Raw genomic sequence first — 14,856 nt, forward strand, 5'->3', positions numbered from 1 at the left:
TCGCTCTTCAACAACCTCCAGGCCGAGACTGGGATCGTTGTGCATCCATTGTATATTTTTTGTTAGAGGACGACAAGCTAAAAGTTTATGTTCTATGGTTTTGAGCGTAAGATTCGCGTCAATCGTCACTGATTAATGTAAGCTTACGACAGGAGCGGATGCGTGCAGCACTTAGTTGCTGATCTATTCAAAGCACAACCAATCAGCAGCTGTATTACAACTAGATGATCTCACAAGCATGCCACACCATCGTCACCCATAAATCTTTCATGGTTACGCCTGAACTCACAGTGGAAGGCCAACGAAATTGTTGTAAGTGCAAGTGACAGAGAGAAGTGCAGGCCGACAGGTCGAAATAGCGCGATTGACAATCCGCTCGCGCTCGGTCGAGGATCGTCTTTAGGCCTCATTATTTCTCTTGTCGCGACCAACACCATCTCAACATCAAGAATTGTTTGACCAAATCGCGGAAGAATATGTTTTGTTATGGAGGTAGCTATAGGTACATCACCCCAGGCACCTCTTGGCATCTCGTACGATCCAACTCATGCTCATCATAGCCAATAAGCTGCAGGACAATAACTGCATAACTCCACTAGGAAAGAGTCCTGGCAAGACTGCAGATTCTCCTTGATGCTGCGGTTTGCCAAGAGGCTGGTCAGACGTGCTTGATTGCGGAAGGCATCAATGGTGTTTGCATTACGATAAGCACGCCCTCTCCAGGGTCGTCATGATGTTCAGGTCCTTTACGTGCAATCGCCACTTTGCTTCCCTATCGAGCCTAACAAAAACAGTAAGTACATATGTACGAAGTACCTGCATGTTGTGGAACTGACCAATAGAATTGTGAGATTCTGACCCCGGCAACAATCTCATTGGCAACAACCAGAACACTCAAAATATCTCGTCGCTGAATCATTGCAATGGACAATCGATATAAGAATGATTATATCGGCATGGAAGAGTGTCATATCACTCTATCATAACAGTTCGCTCAACTCACACTCCAAGACACAAGCAAAATCGCCATCCGCTATGATTTCCAACAACATTACGTCTGTACCTGCACTCCTTAAGCCTTTCGAATTCAGCTCCGGATTGGCTCTTCGAAATCGAATTTGTATGGGCTCGATGACCCGCAATCGCAATACAGACTCCAACAAACCCACCTCTGCGGCCGTTGAGTATTATTCCGATCGAGCACGGAATGGCGCCGGCTTGATCATTGCAGAAGGAACCTTCGTTTCTCCCACCGGCTCCGAGTGGCTTAATGCTCCATTGATGACTACACGCTCTCATGCTCAGGCCTGGCAGGCGGTCGTTGACGCAGTCCATCGTGAAAACGGGGCAATATTCTTCCAGCCCTGGCACGAAGGTCGCGCACAGAATGATCTTGCACCGATGATGAAAGAGACAGGTTATCCGGTCCTGGCCCCCTCATGTATTCAAGCTAAAGCAGGGAAATACCGGTTTCTGGACGGTGTACCAGGCCACACCGCCAACCTCACACCGATGACAAACGAACATATCAAAGAGGTGGTGGAGCAGTACAGGTACTCATGTGAATTGGCGAAGGAAGCCGGGTTCGATGGCGTAGAGATCATCGCGCAGGGCGGATACCTTATACACAATTTCCTGTGTACGCGTTCGAATGTCAGGACGGACACGTACGGCGGCAGCGCAGAGAATCGATGTCGCTTCCTGCTGGAGGTTGTCGATGCGATAGCAACAGTCTATCCAGCCTCACACATCGGCGTGAAGGTTGCGCCCTGCGACAATGTCGCTGATATCGCATGTTCGTACGCCGAACTGTCAGAAACCTATACTTGCCTCACCAAAGGATTAGTGGAGAGGGAAATAGGGTTCATCAACTTATCACGACGAGGGTGTGCGACGGGAGAACCGAATGACGACTTCTCGGACAGCACAGTCCGGCCTGACGGTATGGAGCTGCCCGAAGGATACGAGCCTTTGCAGGAGTTTGGACCGTTGGTCAAATTTCCGGCAAGTAAGACGAAGCTGATGGTCAACTATGGGTATACGGTGGAAGAAGCAGAGGAGCTGGTGAGGCAAGACAAAATCGATATGATCACGTTTGGCAGGCCATTCATCTGCAACCCGGTAAGTTCGGACTTGTTTTTGGTAGGAATGTATAGACTTACACTGCGACTAGGACCTCGTTGAGCGCATCAGGAAGAACGTTCCACTCGCAGAAAACGACAGGGGTGGACGAGTGAACTACGGGCCGTTCGGAGATGTAAACGAGAACTACAACGACTGGCCGGCGGCTGTGTAGCGGTGTGGCACTCTTGTAGAATCGAAATCGAATCCATCCTCGTCGCTGCCAATCGGCCGCAAAATCACTGCTGAATGACTCCATTTGAACGCATGCCTCACTCCATGTGAAAGAGCCCCATTACCTCTAGCCACCAATCCTTATGAACTGATGCTGCATTATGCCAAGCGGCTCATCGGATATGCTTCGGTGCAGTACACTTCGACGTCGGATAGATGATAGACATTTGAAACTATGGGAGTGGTGCTCAGAGCATTGCACGGCGGTGCGCACGCAAGTGGGTGCTGCGCCACATTCTAAATCGGTCGCGGCTCACGGCTGCCGACTCCTTAGAGGTCCCCACTTTGATGGATACCGCGGACGGACGATCGCTCACGAAGGTTTCGAACAACACAGCAACATTCGCAATACCACTCTGCTTAACTCTTGATAATCCGAGTATGTCCCAGCTATGTGCGTGGCTAGGTCCGCCCACCTACTAACATCATCGTAGCACTTCCCCGCATCACTCCACCATGAGCGCCTTCCAGAATGCCATGGTCAACCGGTCGCTAGGCGACATTAAGAACGTACGTCTCGCACGTACTGTCTACCTTACGCCATGTACTGAAGCGCTTCCTCCAGAATCTCCAGTTCCTTCTCGAATCCGAAGTCATCAGCAAAGCCCAGCACGATGCTATGCTGCAACAGCTTCCCGTCTCTGCCGAGAACTCGACGCGCGCTCTGCCCTCAGCACCGGCTCAGCAGGTCACAAACCAACTCTCGCAGATGAACCTCCAGCCCACGCCCTCGCATACCCCCACCCCTGTCTCGGAGAAGAAGCAGAACATCGGCTACTACGCTGAGAATGTCGCGCCACCCGCCTACCCGTCCACACCCGCCCTGCCCGCCGGCCCCACAATCCTCACACACGCCACCGCCATGTACCAGTACAATGCGCAAGATGCCGGCGATCTAGCGCTTGTGCCCAACGACAAAATCGCCGTCACAGAGTACATGAACGCTGAGTGGTGGAAGGGCAAGAACGAGCGCACCGGTCAGGAAGGCATCTTCCCCGCCTCCTATGTTCGCAAGGAGGAGAAGTCCATGGCTCCTCCAGCCAGCAACTACGGCAACATGCCTCTGGACGTCTCCAACGGCGCCGCTTCGCAGCAGCAGACGCCGGGCGAGCCGAGCAAGTTTGAGCAGGGCGGAAAGAAGTTTGGCAAGAAGCTCGGAAACGCCGCTATCTTTGGTGCAGGTGCGACTATTGGTGGCAAGATTGTTAACGGCATTTTCTGATCGCATGCAGGTGCGACTATCGGTGGCAACATCGTCAACTCCATTTTCTAAGCGGTTTTCCTGTTGCGCGCTTTATCATGTTCACTTCCGCTGTGTTCTGGAAGTCTGGCGTTTGGGTGGATCTTGGGTAGTGAGTGCTTTTCATTTCATGGTGATGACCTTATGATTCTGACGACTGTCAGATATCCCTTAATTTCAATCAGATCATGCTCCAAAATCCTGATGTCAAATCTTTATTTGCTCTGTGATCGCGCCTAGCTCAACAAGCCTCACCAATGAGCCTCGACTACTGTACCCAGTCACTTAATAGAACGCAGAATCAGGCATGAAGGATCGATCATGCTATGAGTCTCCTCCTGGTTAAAGGATGTGCGAACGGAGTTACCCTGCAGTAGTTCTGCGGCTTATTAGCTGCGATGCGAATGATTCGGATCCTACAAAGCTGCCAAGTGGTTGGACGGACGGTCCGTCTTTTGAACCCGCACGGAAGCGACTGCAGATGTTGTCATCACCGTTGTCGAAGTTTCTAAGGTCACAACCAGGAGCATGCCAACAAACTACCATTCAAAGACCACCTACGGGCAAACAACACTCGCTTTAGATACAACATGTTCTTTGCCCTTGCACTGTATAATGGTTTAGATTTCCCTCATCAACTCCAGCATGGTCCAGCGTGCTGCATGAACTGATAAGCGCCGTTGCTTCTGACGCATCGACCTCTATGGCATCCCACGCGCAAGGTATCAATACCACGTCGAACGGTTATCGCAAATTTCCAGACTCCCGCCATAACTATGCCACAGCGACCTCTTCTGCTCGCCCCTCTCATCATCGTGTGCGTACATACACTGCTCACGCCCTAGTCCTCTTCAACGTCTACGGTATTGTACTTTCGTCGGGGCTGTGGCTCGAGTATTACTTCACCAGCCTATTTCCAGCCACGTCTCTGCTGGCGGTTTCAGCGATCTTTGGCACCCAACTCGCATGTCTCGGTCTCGGAGTCGGAGTCGCAGCATCACTTCACCGTCGATGGCCGAAGCACTGGCGCTTGCTGATGTCCTTGGGTGGGTTGAGCGTGGGCTGCTCACACATTTGTGTCCTGATCGCTGACGAGTTTTGGGTTGTTCTCTTGTGTGAGGGCGCGCTCACGGGATTGGGCCTTGGTGTCTTGAGCACGGTATCCACACGGGTACTCAGCACGCACTACAAGAACGACATTGCCGTCGCTTCGTCACAGTGCGTGGCTGCAGGCTTCCTCGGCGCCGTGGTATACACAATATTCACTTGGCTCTGTCTTCGCTCGGACAACACGAAGCTCGGCCGTGGACTAATCCCCACCCTGCTCTGCCTCACTCTCCTGCCCGCGGTCCTCCTCGCCAAACCCAGCGCTCTACAGCCCGTAACCCATCACTCTTCACCACCCGCCCGCTTCGCGACACCCCGACTCTCATCTATGCTCTTCGTCATCCTCTACACCCCCCCTTTCCTCGCCACATCCCTCCTCCTCCCCCTCATTTTGACCCGCCACCCTAGCCCCTACCGTGCGGACCCCGGCTGCTACGTCCTCCTCGCACTCTCCAGTGCCGCACTTCTCTCCTCCGCTCTGCTTCCGCACCTACCTTCCCACCGCCTCTCTCCCCCAGCGCTCATCGCCGCCTCTACGCTCTTGGCTGGTATTGCCATCCCTTCACTTATCTGGATGCCGACCTTGTACGTTGGTGTACCATGTGCTATGGTGCTTGGGGCGGGGCTAGGAGGGGTGTGTGCCTTGTGGGTCCGGGCTTTGGCAGCGCTGGTTGGAAAGGGTAAACGCCTGGGCCAGGCGGTCTGCTTGCTTGCTGCTGTTGGTGGAGTGGGGGCTGGATGTGGAGTGTTGGGAGCTGCGGCGGTTATGGAAACGTGGGAGGCGGGTGTGGAAATAGTTTTGGGCGTTGCGGCCGGATGTCTGGTATTGGGAGGGTTGGCGCTGGGTGCAGGTGCTGGGGTGAGGCGGTGGGGTTGAAGAAAGGCTGGAGTATATAGCATTGTTACTGTAGCTGGAACCAAAGCTTGTATGATGGCTCGCGCCTTATTTTTATTTGTTGTATTCTAATGAGGTAAAGAGACCCAAGTACCACCTTGCGCGTTCCCTATTCGTCTCGTGCATTTTGGTATCAATTTTGGCCAGCTAAAGCTGGAACCCGAGGAAATCAGTCACGTAATATCGTGAACCCCAAACACCATCGCTATGCGCAATCAATACAAATATTACTTCCGCAAACCGGAGAAATCCTTCAGCACATGCGCCATGTGCGTATTCGTGACCCTGCCGTTCTTGCGCGGCGCACGCTTCTTCTTCGGCTTGGGCGTAGTATCGACAATCACGCGCGGTGCAGTAGCAACGTTCAAGCCAACGTTAATCAGGGTGTTGCGCATGTCATCAGGATTGGCCGGAATGGCGATCTTGTGCCAGTCACTGATGAACTGGATGTCCATACTATGCATGAGCGACGGATCATTATCCCACACTGTCTTGGGCACGCCGTCCTTTGTTTCCTTCAGCAGAATAAGCTTCTTCTGTGCCATAGGCTTGATTTCCTCCGCCACGTTCGGCCAGCCATCCTTCAGATCTTTGATGGACAACCCCTGCGCCGACTTTTGGGCCTGAAGATAGGCTTTGAGCTGAGATGGGTTGCGGATGGCCAGCTTGGGCTTGTAGTGGTATAACCCTGTACCGTGGTCGAAGCCGATCCGGTTGTCCTTCGATGGCGAGTGGAAGAGTTGACGCAGCTGCTTCCAGTTCGGCTGTTCCTCCCTGACGTTCAGATATTTCATGATCTCTTCGAATGTCAACTGCTTCAGGCCGTCTTTTAGGTGATCGCGCGCAAAACCGAACTGCGTGTAGACGTGATCACCAGTGCCTGTGTCCGCCGGCTGCGAATAGACGACATTTGAGGCCTCTGCGGGGCGCTTGCGCTTCGCACCATTGGCGGACGAGTTCGACGGGGTGGGCGACGGCGCGGCGACATTGAGGAACGACATGGTGACAGCAGGTAAATTCAATGCTGGTGGAAGCGTGTGCCGCCAGGTGAGAGTGGCTGAGGGCGGCTGTGTCCTTGTTGTGCAGCGTCTAGTGAAAGGGTCGCACGGTGGTAAAGGACAGGGGCGGTGTGTCGATAGGGTCGAAGTGCGTCGAAACGGCGTGAACAAAGGCAGCGAAGTAAAGGCAGCGCAGTTGAGGCAGCACTGGCGGCGATGATGCGTAGCGGCCCGTGCGGCGCTAGCGCGACAGCGTCAAACAAACGGAGCTCTGCGCGACGCTCGAAGCTCCCACCAACGCGACTTCATTGTCTGCGCCGCCTTGTCGACTCTCCTTTGTCCCTGGTTTGCGCGCCTCCAACACTTTCGACAATGTGCTGAGGTAACGATCATCCATCACTTACTCACCATGGCGGCAGTAGTAGACGCCGGCTATCTGGCCGCGTCGTACGCAGTGCCGGAAACGACATTACAATCACTACTTTCCGAACCCACCGCCGAGCTTGTACAGGCACTGCTCGTGCAGATCGAGGCGAAAGCACGCGAACACGATGACCTCAAGTCCGAGAAGATCAAGGCCGATGTCGAGCTCGAGGCCGCCGTGCAGGGCGCAGACGCGCGCGCGCGCACGCTGAAGGCCGCTGCGGACAAGGCGCAGAAGGAAACTGAGCAGCTGCAGCAGAAATTGGCGCGAGAAGGTGCGCACAGAAACATGGCCCTGCGAGGAAGGTATGCTGTACTAACATGACCGCAGAACTTGCCCGCCAGCAAGTCGAGAAGGAACTACACGACCTCAAGAACTCGTCAACTAGCTCAACCTCCGAGGTGCAGGCACTGCAGTCACGCATCAAAATCCTCGAGTCTCAGAACCGCGACACGCTAGCCATGCACGAGGCCAAGGGTGTCGCCCACGATCGACTTGCCAAAGAACTCTCGGAGCAACACCAAAAGTTCGTTGACTTGCGCAAGCAGCTCTCCGCGCTCGAAGAGCAGAAGCAGCAGCTCCAGAACGCCGCGGCTAACGTCAAGTTCCGCGAGACCAACTTCCAGCAAGAGATTGATCTTCTTCGCAAGAACAATGAGTGGTTCGAGGGTGAGCTGAAGACGCGTTCTGACGACCAGACGAAATATCGCAAGGAGAAGAATGCCCAGGTGGCCGAGCTACAGCGTGCTAACGCAGACGCATCCGAGTCAATCGACGTACTTCGCCGAACCGAAACGACACTGCGACAACAGATTGAGAAGCTCGAGCAAAAGGCTGACGAGTCTCGTATACGCATTGAGCAGTTGGAGGACGAAGCAACACAGAACCAGGCCTCCTTCCGCAACGAGCTTGACAGTGCACGCCGACTGGCAACACTTCACCAGGAGAGCGCCGAGCTTGTCAAGGGCCGTCTGCAGCAGCTTCAAGCTGAGTTGACGCAGATGAATGACAACGCTGCCCTCGAGATCGGCCAGCTCCAGGCCGAAGTCGAATCGGAGCGTAATAAGGGTGTAGAGGCCGAAGGTCGTATTGCAGAACTGGAGTCTGGACAAGAGAACCTGCTTGCTCAAATTTCGGAGCTGGAGAATGCTGCTCGGATGCCTGCAACGCCTCGACGCCCGATGAACGGTGCCTTCGAAACCCCCGGCCGCGCTGGATCACCCGCGGTCTTCTCGCCAGGCGGTTCGCGTTTGAAGGGCAGCATGTCCATAACTCAACTATACTCGGAGAACATGCAGTTGAAGTCTGAGATCCGCACGTTACGCGAGAGGAGTGAAGAGAAGGATTCGACCTTGGCTGAGATGCTTGAGTCGCTTGAGCACGCACAGCCTGAGATCGAGGAACTCCGTCGCGAGAACGAGATGCTTACGAACCAAACAACCGAGATCAGCGCTCTCTTGGACGAGGCAACAGGAGATAGAGAGGCTGCTCGTAAGGACGCTCGCAAGGCCCTGGGTGATCTGGAAGGCACCTACCGTGAATGCGCGACTCTTCGGCAGCAACTCCAGGACACCGTCACACAAATGCAATTCCTGCTCTGGCGTCAAGAAGCAGAGCAGAGAGGACTGGAATCTCTCAGCCCAGAACAACAGGAGCGCGTCAGGCATGCGGCACAGCACAACAACGAGATGCCGGACAGCCAAATCGACGAATCCACTGCCACCGGCGCTCTTATTGCTAAGCACCTTCTTCTGTTCACCGATGTTCAATCCTGCTCGCAGAAAAATCAAGAACTCTTGGCAGCTATTCGATCAGTCGCCGAATCTCATGAGGGTCAAGAAGCTCGTGATAAGGCTGCGCAGCACGAAAAGGACGAGAATGAGCTCAGGATACTGCGAGGACGTCTGTCCGAACAGGAAGAACAGATTCAATCACTTGATCTGAAGTTGAAGAGTGTCACAAAGGAACGTGAGATGTACCGCCGCATAACGACCAGCCGAGGACACCAATTCAATGCTGATGGAACAACTGACTTTGGACAATCGTTCGACAGTCGAGCGGCATTTGCAACACCACCTCCCGGAGGTTCGATGCACATGGACCAAACACCTCATTCTAGAGAGGTTGCGGGCTACGAAAAGCTGATCAAGGACCTTCAGTCTCACCTCGATCTATTGCGGGAAGAGAATGCCACAGACCGCGCTACCCTTAAGCAGCAGGTCGATAGTCTCACCAAAGAGAGCAACCAACTCCAAAGCGACAAGCTACGACTCGATAATCAGGTCCGACGCGAACAGGACCGCTACACTCACCTCGAGGGCAACATGAAGTTACTTCAATCCGAGAAGACTACTTTGCAGGAGCGCTACAGCGCACTTCAAGATGCTCTTGCTAAGCAAGACGAAAAGCTGGACAGGGCGCAACAAGAGGCATTGGATGCTGCAGCGCGAGCTGAGGGTCTTGACCGTGAGATCGTCAACCTAAAGGCATCACAAACTATGTGGAAGACTATCGAGGCACGCCTCACTGAACGCAACAAGGAGCTTACGGACGAGCGTGACCGTCTCAGCAAGATGGTTACTGATGTGCAGAGTCTTCGCAATGAACAGGAGCTGTCCAACGCGGAGAATCGTCGCCGCCTCCAGGATCGTGTCGATGCTCTCGAAGCAGAGTTGAGCGTAACACAACGCAAGTTGGAAGATGAGGCTGCCGAGCACAAGAGGACAACACAGCAACGCGATTATGAGCGCACTGATGCTCAGCGTCGCATTGATGACTTCATCAAGGCTAAAAATGAGGCTGACGTCAAGTTTGCTTCGGCCAATACTGCTCGCCAACAGCTTGAACAACGTGTGGCTGAACTTCAGACTCAACTTCAATCCGCTGAAGAGCGAGTGCAGTCTCTTCGACCTCGCCAGGCCAATGGTGCTGACGATGGCAACGGGGAGCCAGCGAATCGCGAAGAGGAGCTGGAGACGCAGGTTTCAGAGCTGCAGCGTAAGATCGAGCGCAAACAGGAGGATCTGGAAGTTGCGAATGGTCAAATCGAGACGTTCCAGGCGATCGCTCAAGAGGCTGAGGACCAGCTTCGCAGTCATCTGGAGACCCACGAGCAGTACGAGCAAGAAATGAACGCTGTGCAGCAAGAGAAAGATGCAACCATCGCCGATCTACGGCAACGCGTTGAAGAGATCTCTTCTGAGCTTGCAACATCCAACACGGAACTGACTGAGCTCCGCGGTCAGCACGAGCAAGAGACCTTGCGTCTCACGCAGCAAAAGGATGCCTTGGAGACCGAGATCGCCCGTTTGAAGGGTGATGTTACTGACTACAAGGCTGAGATGGAGAACCAGTCGCAGCTGGTAGCATCGCAGGCAGAGATTGCGACTCGTGCTCAGCAAGACTACGAGCACGAGCTCGCGAAGCATGGAGAGACTATGAAGAGCCTCCGCATCCTTCGCGACGAGCATAATCAACTAAAGACTGAAATCGCGCAGTTCAAGGCGCAGGCAGAAGCTGCGCAAGCTGCATTGGCCCAAAACGATGAGCACTGGACAACAACGCGTGAGCAGTTCGAGAGCCAAATCGCTGAGGCCCAGAGGAGCTACGATGAAGCAAAGCAGCACAACAAAACATTGCTCCGCCAATTCGACGACTACAAGGCGCAGATCGAGGCTTTGAAGAGCAACCGAGCCTTGGCCGCTGGCGATGCGGATAACTCATCATCAGACTCGAGTGGTCTCCAAGAGATCAACGACTATCTTCGACGCGAGAAGGAGATACTGGAGGTGCAGCTGAACCTGAAGGATCAGGAAGTCAAGCGACAAGAGCAACAGCTTAACCATACTCAATCCCAGCTTGATCAGGCACGTGAGAAGCTCATCGCCGAGCAATCCAAGTCTCAGCAGGGTGGTAGCAATTTGCAAAATCTACAGACCCAGATCGAACAGCTCAATGTCTACCGAGAGAGCACCACGACTTTACGCAGCGAGAACCGTCGCCTTGAAGCACAGCTCGCAGAGAAAAACATTGAAATGGAATCTCTGCACAGCCAGCTTGAGCCTTTGCAGGTACGCATTGCGGAGTTTGAGGGCGAAATGGAATTGCAGCAGGGACATCTGAAAGCTGTCGAAGAAGACCGTGATCGTTGGCAGAAGCGACATCAGGACGTGCTTCAGCGATATGACCGTATCGATCCGAAAGAATTGGAAGACCTCAAGCAGCAACTCGAAAGCCTGCAATCGGAACGTGATCAGGCTGTTGAGCAGGTCACTGGGCTCAATGAACAGATTAGCAGTCTGAATGCAGGAGTCACTGCTACTGATGAAGCTGTGAATACTGCAGTCCGAGCAGCGAGACAGGACGCAAAGGAACGTTTCAACAAGATCCACATAGAGAAGATGACCGCCGTGCGAGCGGAAATCACAGCTGCCAAGGCAGAGATTGGGGAGCTACAGGAGCAGCTCGCTTCAGTCCAGCAAGAGTTGGACGTTGCTCGTCAACAGGCCGCTTCCACTGAGTCTGCAAGCACTCAGTCGCAGGAGCATTTGACAACAGTTCAACAACAACTGGATGAACTGAAAAATCAGCTCGCTGTAGCTCAACAAGAACTCGAGAGCACAAAGACAGCTCGTGACGAGGCTGTTGCTCGCGCAGAGGCCAGCAGCAGTGCCCATGCAGATACCTCCATGGGTGAAGAGGGACAGGTCGATGAGAACACCTCCCAGCCTCTTCAGCAGGAAGTTGCACAACTCAAGGCCCGAGTAACAGAAGCTGAGAACAAGGAGAAGGAGGCCTCAAATGCAGCTGCTGGTTTACAGGTTCAGCTCGGCTTTGCTAAAGAGAAGGTTTCTGAGCTTGAGCAGAAAGAGGTAAGCCAAACCTCCAAGATCCGTTTCAACAGATGACTAACCCGTGCATAGGCTGAAGATAAAACACGCATCGTCAAATTGGAAGCTGACCTCAAGGCTGCACAGCTATCTACACCCACCGACGCGAAGGCCACACCAGCAGATTCCGCTCTCGCACCCGCGAAGCCATCATCTGACGCACCTTCTGACGCACCTTCAAACGAAGAGATTGAGAAGCTCAGAGAGGAGCTCACAGTGGCCAGAAAGGAAGTTGAGGATCTACGAACACGAGCGGAAGCGGCCGAAGCTGCTGAAGCTGCTACTCGCAGCGCAAATAATGCGCCGCGAGACGAGACACAGCCAGAAACCGAACATCTGGATGCTATCAAAGCACAGCTGGATGCTACCAGGGCCCAACTGGAGGAGCGAGAGACCAAGGTCGCCGAGCTTGAGCTTGCCTTGCAGCAACGACAGGTCATCCTTGATCAGCGCGAGACGAAAATCACGAACCGGGAAAACAAGGCGCAGGATCTACGTGAACAAGCTAACAACAAGATTCGCTCGATCAGGAAGGAAACGGACGAAGAGAAAGCGAAGTTGACAGCCGAGCTCGATCAGCTCAAGAAGCAGATTGGCGCCGTCACCTCGACAACTCCTGGCACTCCCAAAGCCCCTACAGCAGATATGCCCGTCAAGACTGAACCTATCTCATGGCCCGATGCAACTAGAGAGCAAATTCAGGCGTGGATTCACTCGAATAGGGAGGCGAAGGAGGTACTGAAGGTGCTCATCAACAAGTACAAGGTCCCTCTGGAAAAGGAGGTCGAGAACCTGAAAAAGCAGATCGAAGAGCTGACCAAAGAGCTCGAAACGTTGAGATCTGCCGAGAAGCCATCTGCAGCCACGGTTCGGAACGCTGTCGACAATCATGCTGCTGACCTGGTGATCGCCAAGGCGGAGCACGAGGCCAACCTGAAAACCCAGCTGGAGCAGCTTGAAAGCAGGATGAGCAGGCAAGCAGAGCTCAAGGTCAAGTTGACAAAGGGTCAGCTATCGGCTCTCAAGGTCAAGTGGGCAGTGTTCGAGAAGGCAGCCAAAGCCACCCCCGCTGAAGAAGTCGCAAAAGTTTACGAGGAGGCGAAAAACGCGAAAGACACGACGCCAGCTCAAACAAGTACACCTGCAGGGCCACAGCCATCTGTACCTGTGCCGCAACCTCAACAGGGTGGTATCCCACGCCCTCCTTCGGCACTAGGTCAACAAGCTCCTGCTCCAGCTCAACCTAACGGTAGCAGCATTCCTGCACCTGGCGTAATAAACCAAGGGCCTGCTCAGCAGACCCAGCAGCTACAGGCTGGCCGAGGTCAGGGCACCGCAGCTACTGCACCGAAGAGTCTCATTGGCGCTGGACCAACTGGGATACCTCGTCAAAGTGGAATACCTCAGCCTGGTAGCGGCATCCCTCAACCTGGAGGTCGTGGTGCGGGCCGTGGTCAAGCTCAGATCCCTCTTCAAACTGCCATCGGACGGGGCGGGGCTGCTGCTCGCGGCAATCGTGGTGGCGGTCGTGGAGGGCAGAGTCAAAATAACAGCCCGAGGACGAGTCTCAACCCTGGCGCCTCACACTTCCAGCCCGTTCATGGTGCAGGACGTGGGCAAAAGCGCAACGCTGATGGCGAGGCTGATGGTAGCGGAGCACGAGGCAATAAACGACCAAGAGGAGGCCGAGGAGGTCAGGGTGGTAGTGGCGAGGGTACCGGTGGTGCACCTGCTGCTGCAGAATGAACTTATAAGCGAGCGAATGCATGAGATGGAGCGAAAAGAATGTGTTTTGAGTAGCATGGTTAGCGGGCTGCATCTGCTTTCAATTATTTTCGAGTCGATGTCGTTGTTTATGTACCATTCAAGGTATGGAGTCAGTCAATGGAATCGAAGACCCAACAACAAGGTCAATGTACACTACAGCGGCTATCAGATCGCTTCAACGTGCCAAGTTTGTGATGTGAGAGCGCTTACATCTCGAATTGTTTGGTGGAGTCTAGCTCCGCTCATCGTAGCGTCGTGTTGATAGTGTGTGATAGCGCACTTGCGAGATCATGACAAGCGTGAAACTTGCTAGGATCGATAACAAAGCAAACCTTCCTCATACGGCAGAGCCCAACAAAGAGCGAAGCATCCCCGATCTTTCAAATCAGCATACATTCCGAGTAGGAGCACCTTGGGCAGACCTTACTTTAAAGTAATCATCTATCTCACTGAATTAGTCCTTGTGTCGTTACCTATTGCCATGTCCTGAGTAACATCAACTATAGTTGATATCGATAGAGCGACATGGTTGGCCATTGAATTGACATGAAGAGGCCGCAGTGACTGCCATTTCTGTGGATCCCAACCTTGACCAGCAGAGACAGAGAGATGGTCCCTAGATCCTAAAAGATTTTCTGCTCATTAACACCATGGGAAGATGATACAACAACGATGTGAGAGGCTGTGAGGAGAGAGGCGTTCAACTATAATTACATAAAGTACCATTACAGCGACTTCTGTTCCAATTCCAAGGTGCACTCCGTGCACTGTTAATTTACAGCACCAAATTGACTACCAATGCAGAGCAATTCTGCATCCATGTTGGCAAACGGAACTAAGCTTGTATGCGCATTGTGTTGCAGGGCTGACAAAGGTTGGGGTTCACCGAGTCCATCCTTGTGTACATGGATAGATGATGCCTGAGATCGCCGCCTCTCATGAAGGATGAAGAACCGGACCCTTGCCCAGCGGACTTGTGCGGCAAGAGAGTCGTGGCGGTTTGGAATGCCGATATGGCCGAGAGAGCGTCGAGCTGGTCTCAGTTCAGATGAGCGTACTACGATCTTCTTAGTAGACGGACCATAGTGTTTCTGCCAAGAAAGTGGGGAGACCAGTGCCGAAATCTGGGGTAGTTGTTGAGCTAGTGGACACTTACGGGTGCGAGCCATGCTGGCGGGAGT

The 14,856-nt window shown here is 53.6% G+C and overlaps 4 protein-coding genes across 4 annotated transcripts; 3 read left to right on the forward strand and 1 right to left on the reverse strand.

The window, feature by feature from the left end:
* Positions 1-1,035: 1,035 nt before the first annotated feature.
* On the forward strand, positions 1,036-2,296 carry C7974DRAFT_412076 (uncharacterized protein; the record flags this gene model as incomplete). Its single annotated transcript, XM_046143610.1, has 2 exons — positions 1,036-2,121; positions 2,174-2,296. 2 exons carry the CDS (start codon positions 1,036-1,038, stop codon positions 2,294-2,296), a joined length of 1,209 nt encoding a protein of 402 aa, XP_045997817.1.
* A 415-nt stretch (positions 2,297-2,711) lies between these two features.
* C7974DRAFT_392021 (SH3 domain-containing protein) lies at positions 2,712-3,754 on the forward strand. The gene is made up of 2 exons (XM_046141636.1): positions 2,712-2,865; positions 2,921-3,754. The coding sequence occupies exons 1-2, from the start codon at positions 2,812-2,814 to the stop codon at positions 3,575-3,577; spliced, it is 711 nt and encodes a 236-aa protein (XP_045997818.1). The 5' UTR covers positions 2,712-2,811; the 3' UTR covers positions 3,578-3,754.
* Positions 3,755-3,878: 124 nt separating this feature from the next.
* C7974DRAFT_163872 (major facilitator superfamily domain-containing protein) lies at positions 3,879-5,701 on the forward strand. The gene has a single exon (XM_046136015.1). The coding sequence runs from the start codon at positions 4,299-4,301 to the stop codon at positions 5,577-5,579; it is 1,281 nt and encodes a 426-aa protein (XP_045997819.1). The 5' UTR covers positions 3,879-4,298; the 3' UTR covers positions 5,580-5,701.
* Positions 5,627-6,765, reverse strand: C7974DRAFT_392024 (uncharacterized protein). Its single transcript, XM_046141637.1, has one exon. It carries the CDS (start codon positions 6,596-6,598, stop codon positions 5,825-5,827), a length of 774 nt encoding a protein of 257 aa, XP_045997820.1. The 5' UTR covers positions 6,599-6,765; the 3' UTR covers positions 5,627-5,824.
* Between the last annotated feature and the right edge of the window lie 8,091 nt (positions 6,766-14,856).

The sequence above is a fragment of the Boeremia exigua genome (genome assembly GCF_020726555.1).
Source record: "Boeremia exigua strain MPI-SDFR-AT-0100 chromosome Unknown C7974scaffold_5, whole genome shotgun sequence".
Taxonomy (NCBI): Eukaryota; Fungi; Ascomycota; class Dothideomycetes; order Pleosporales; family Didymellaceae; genus Boeremia; species Boeremia exigua.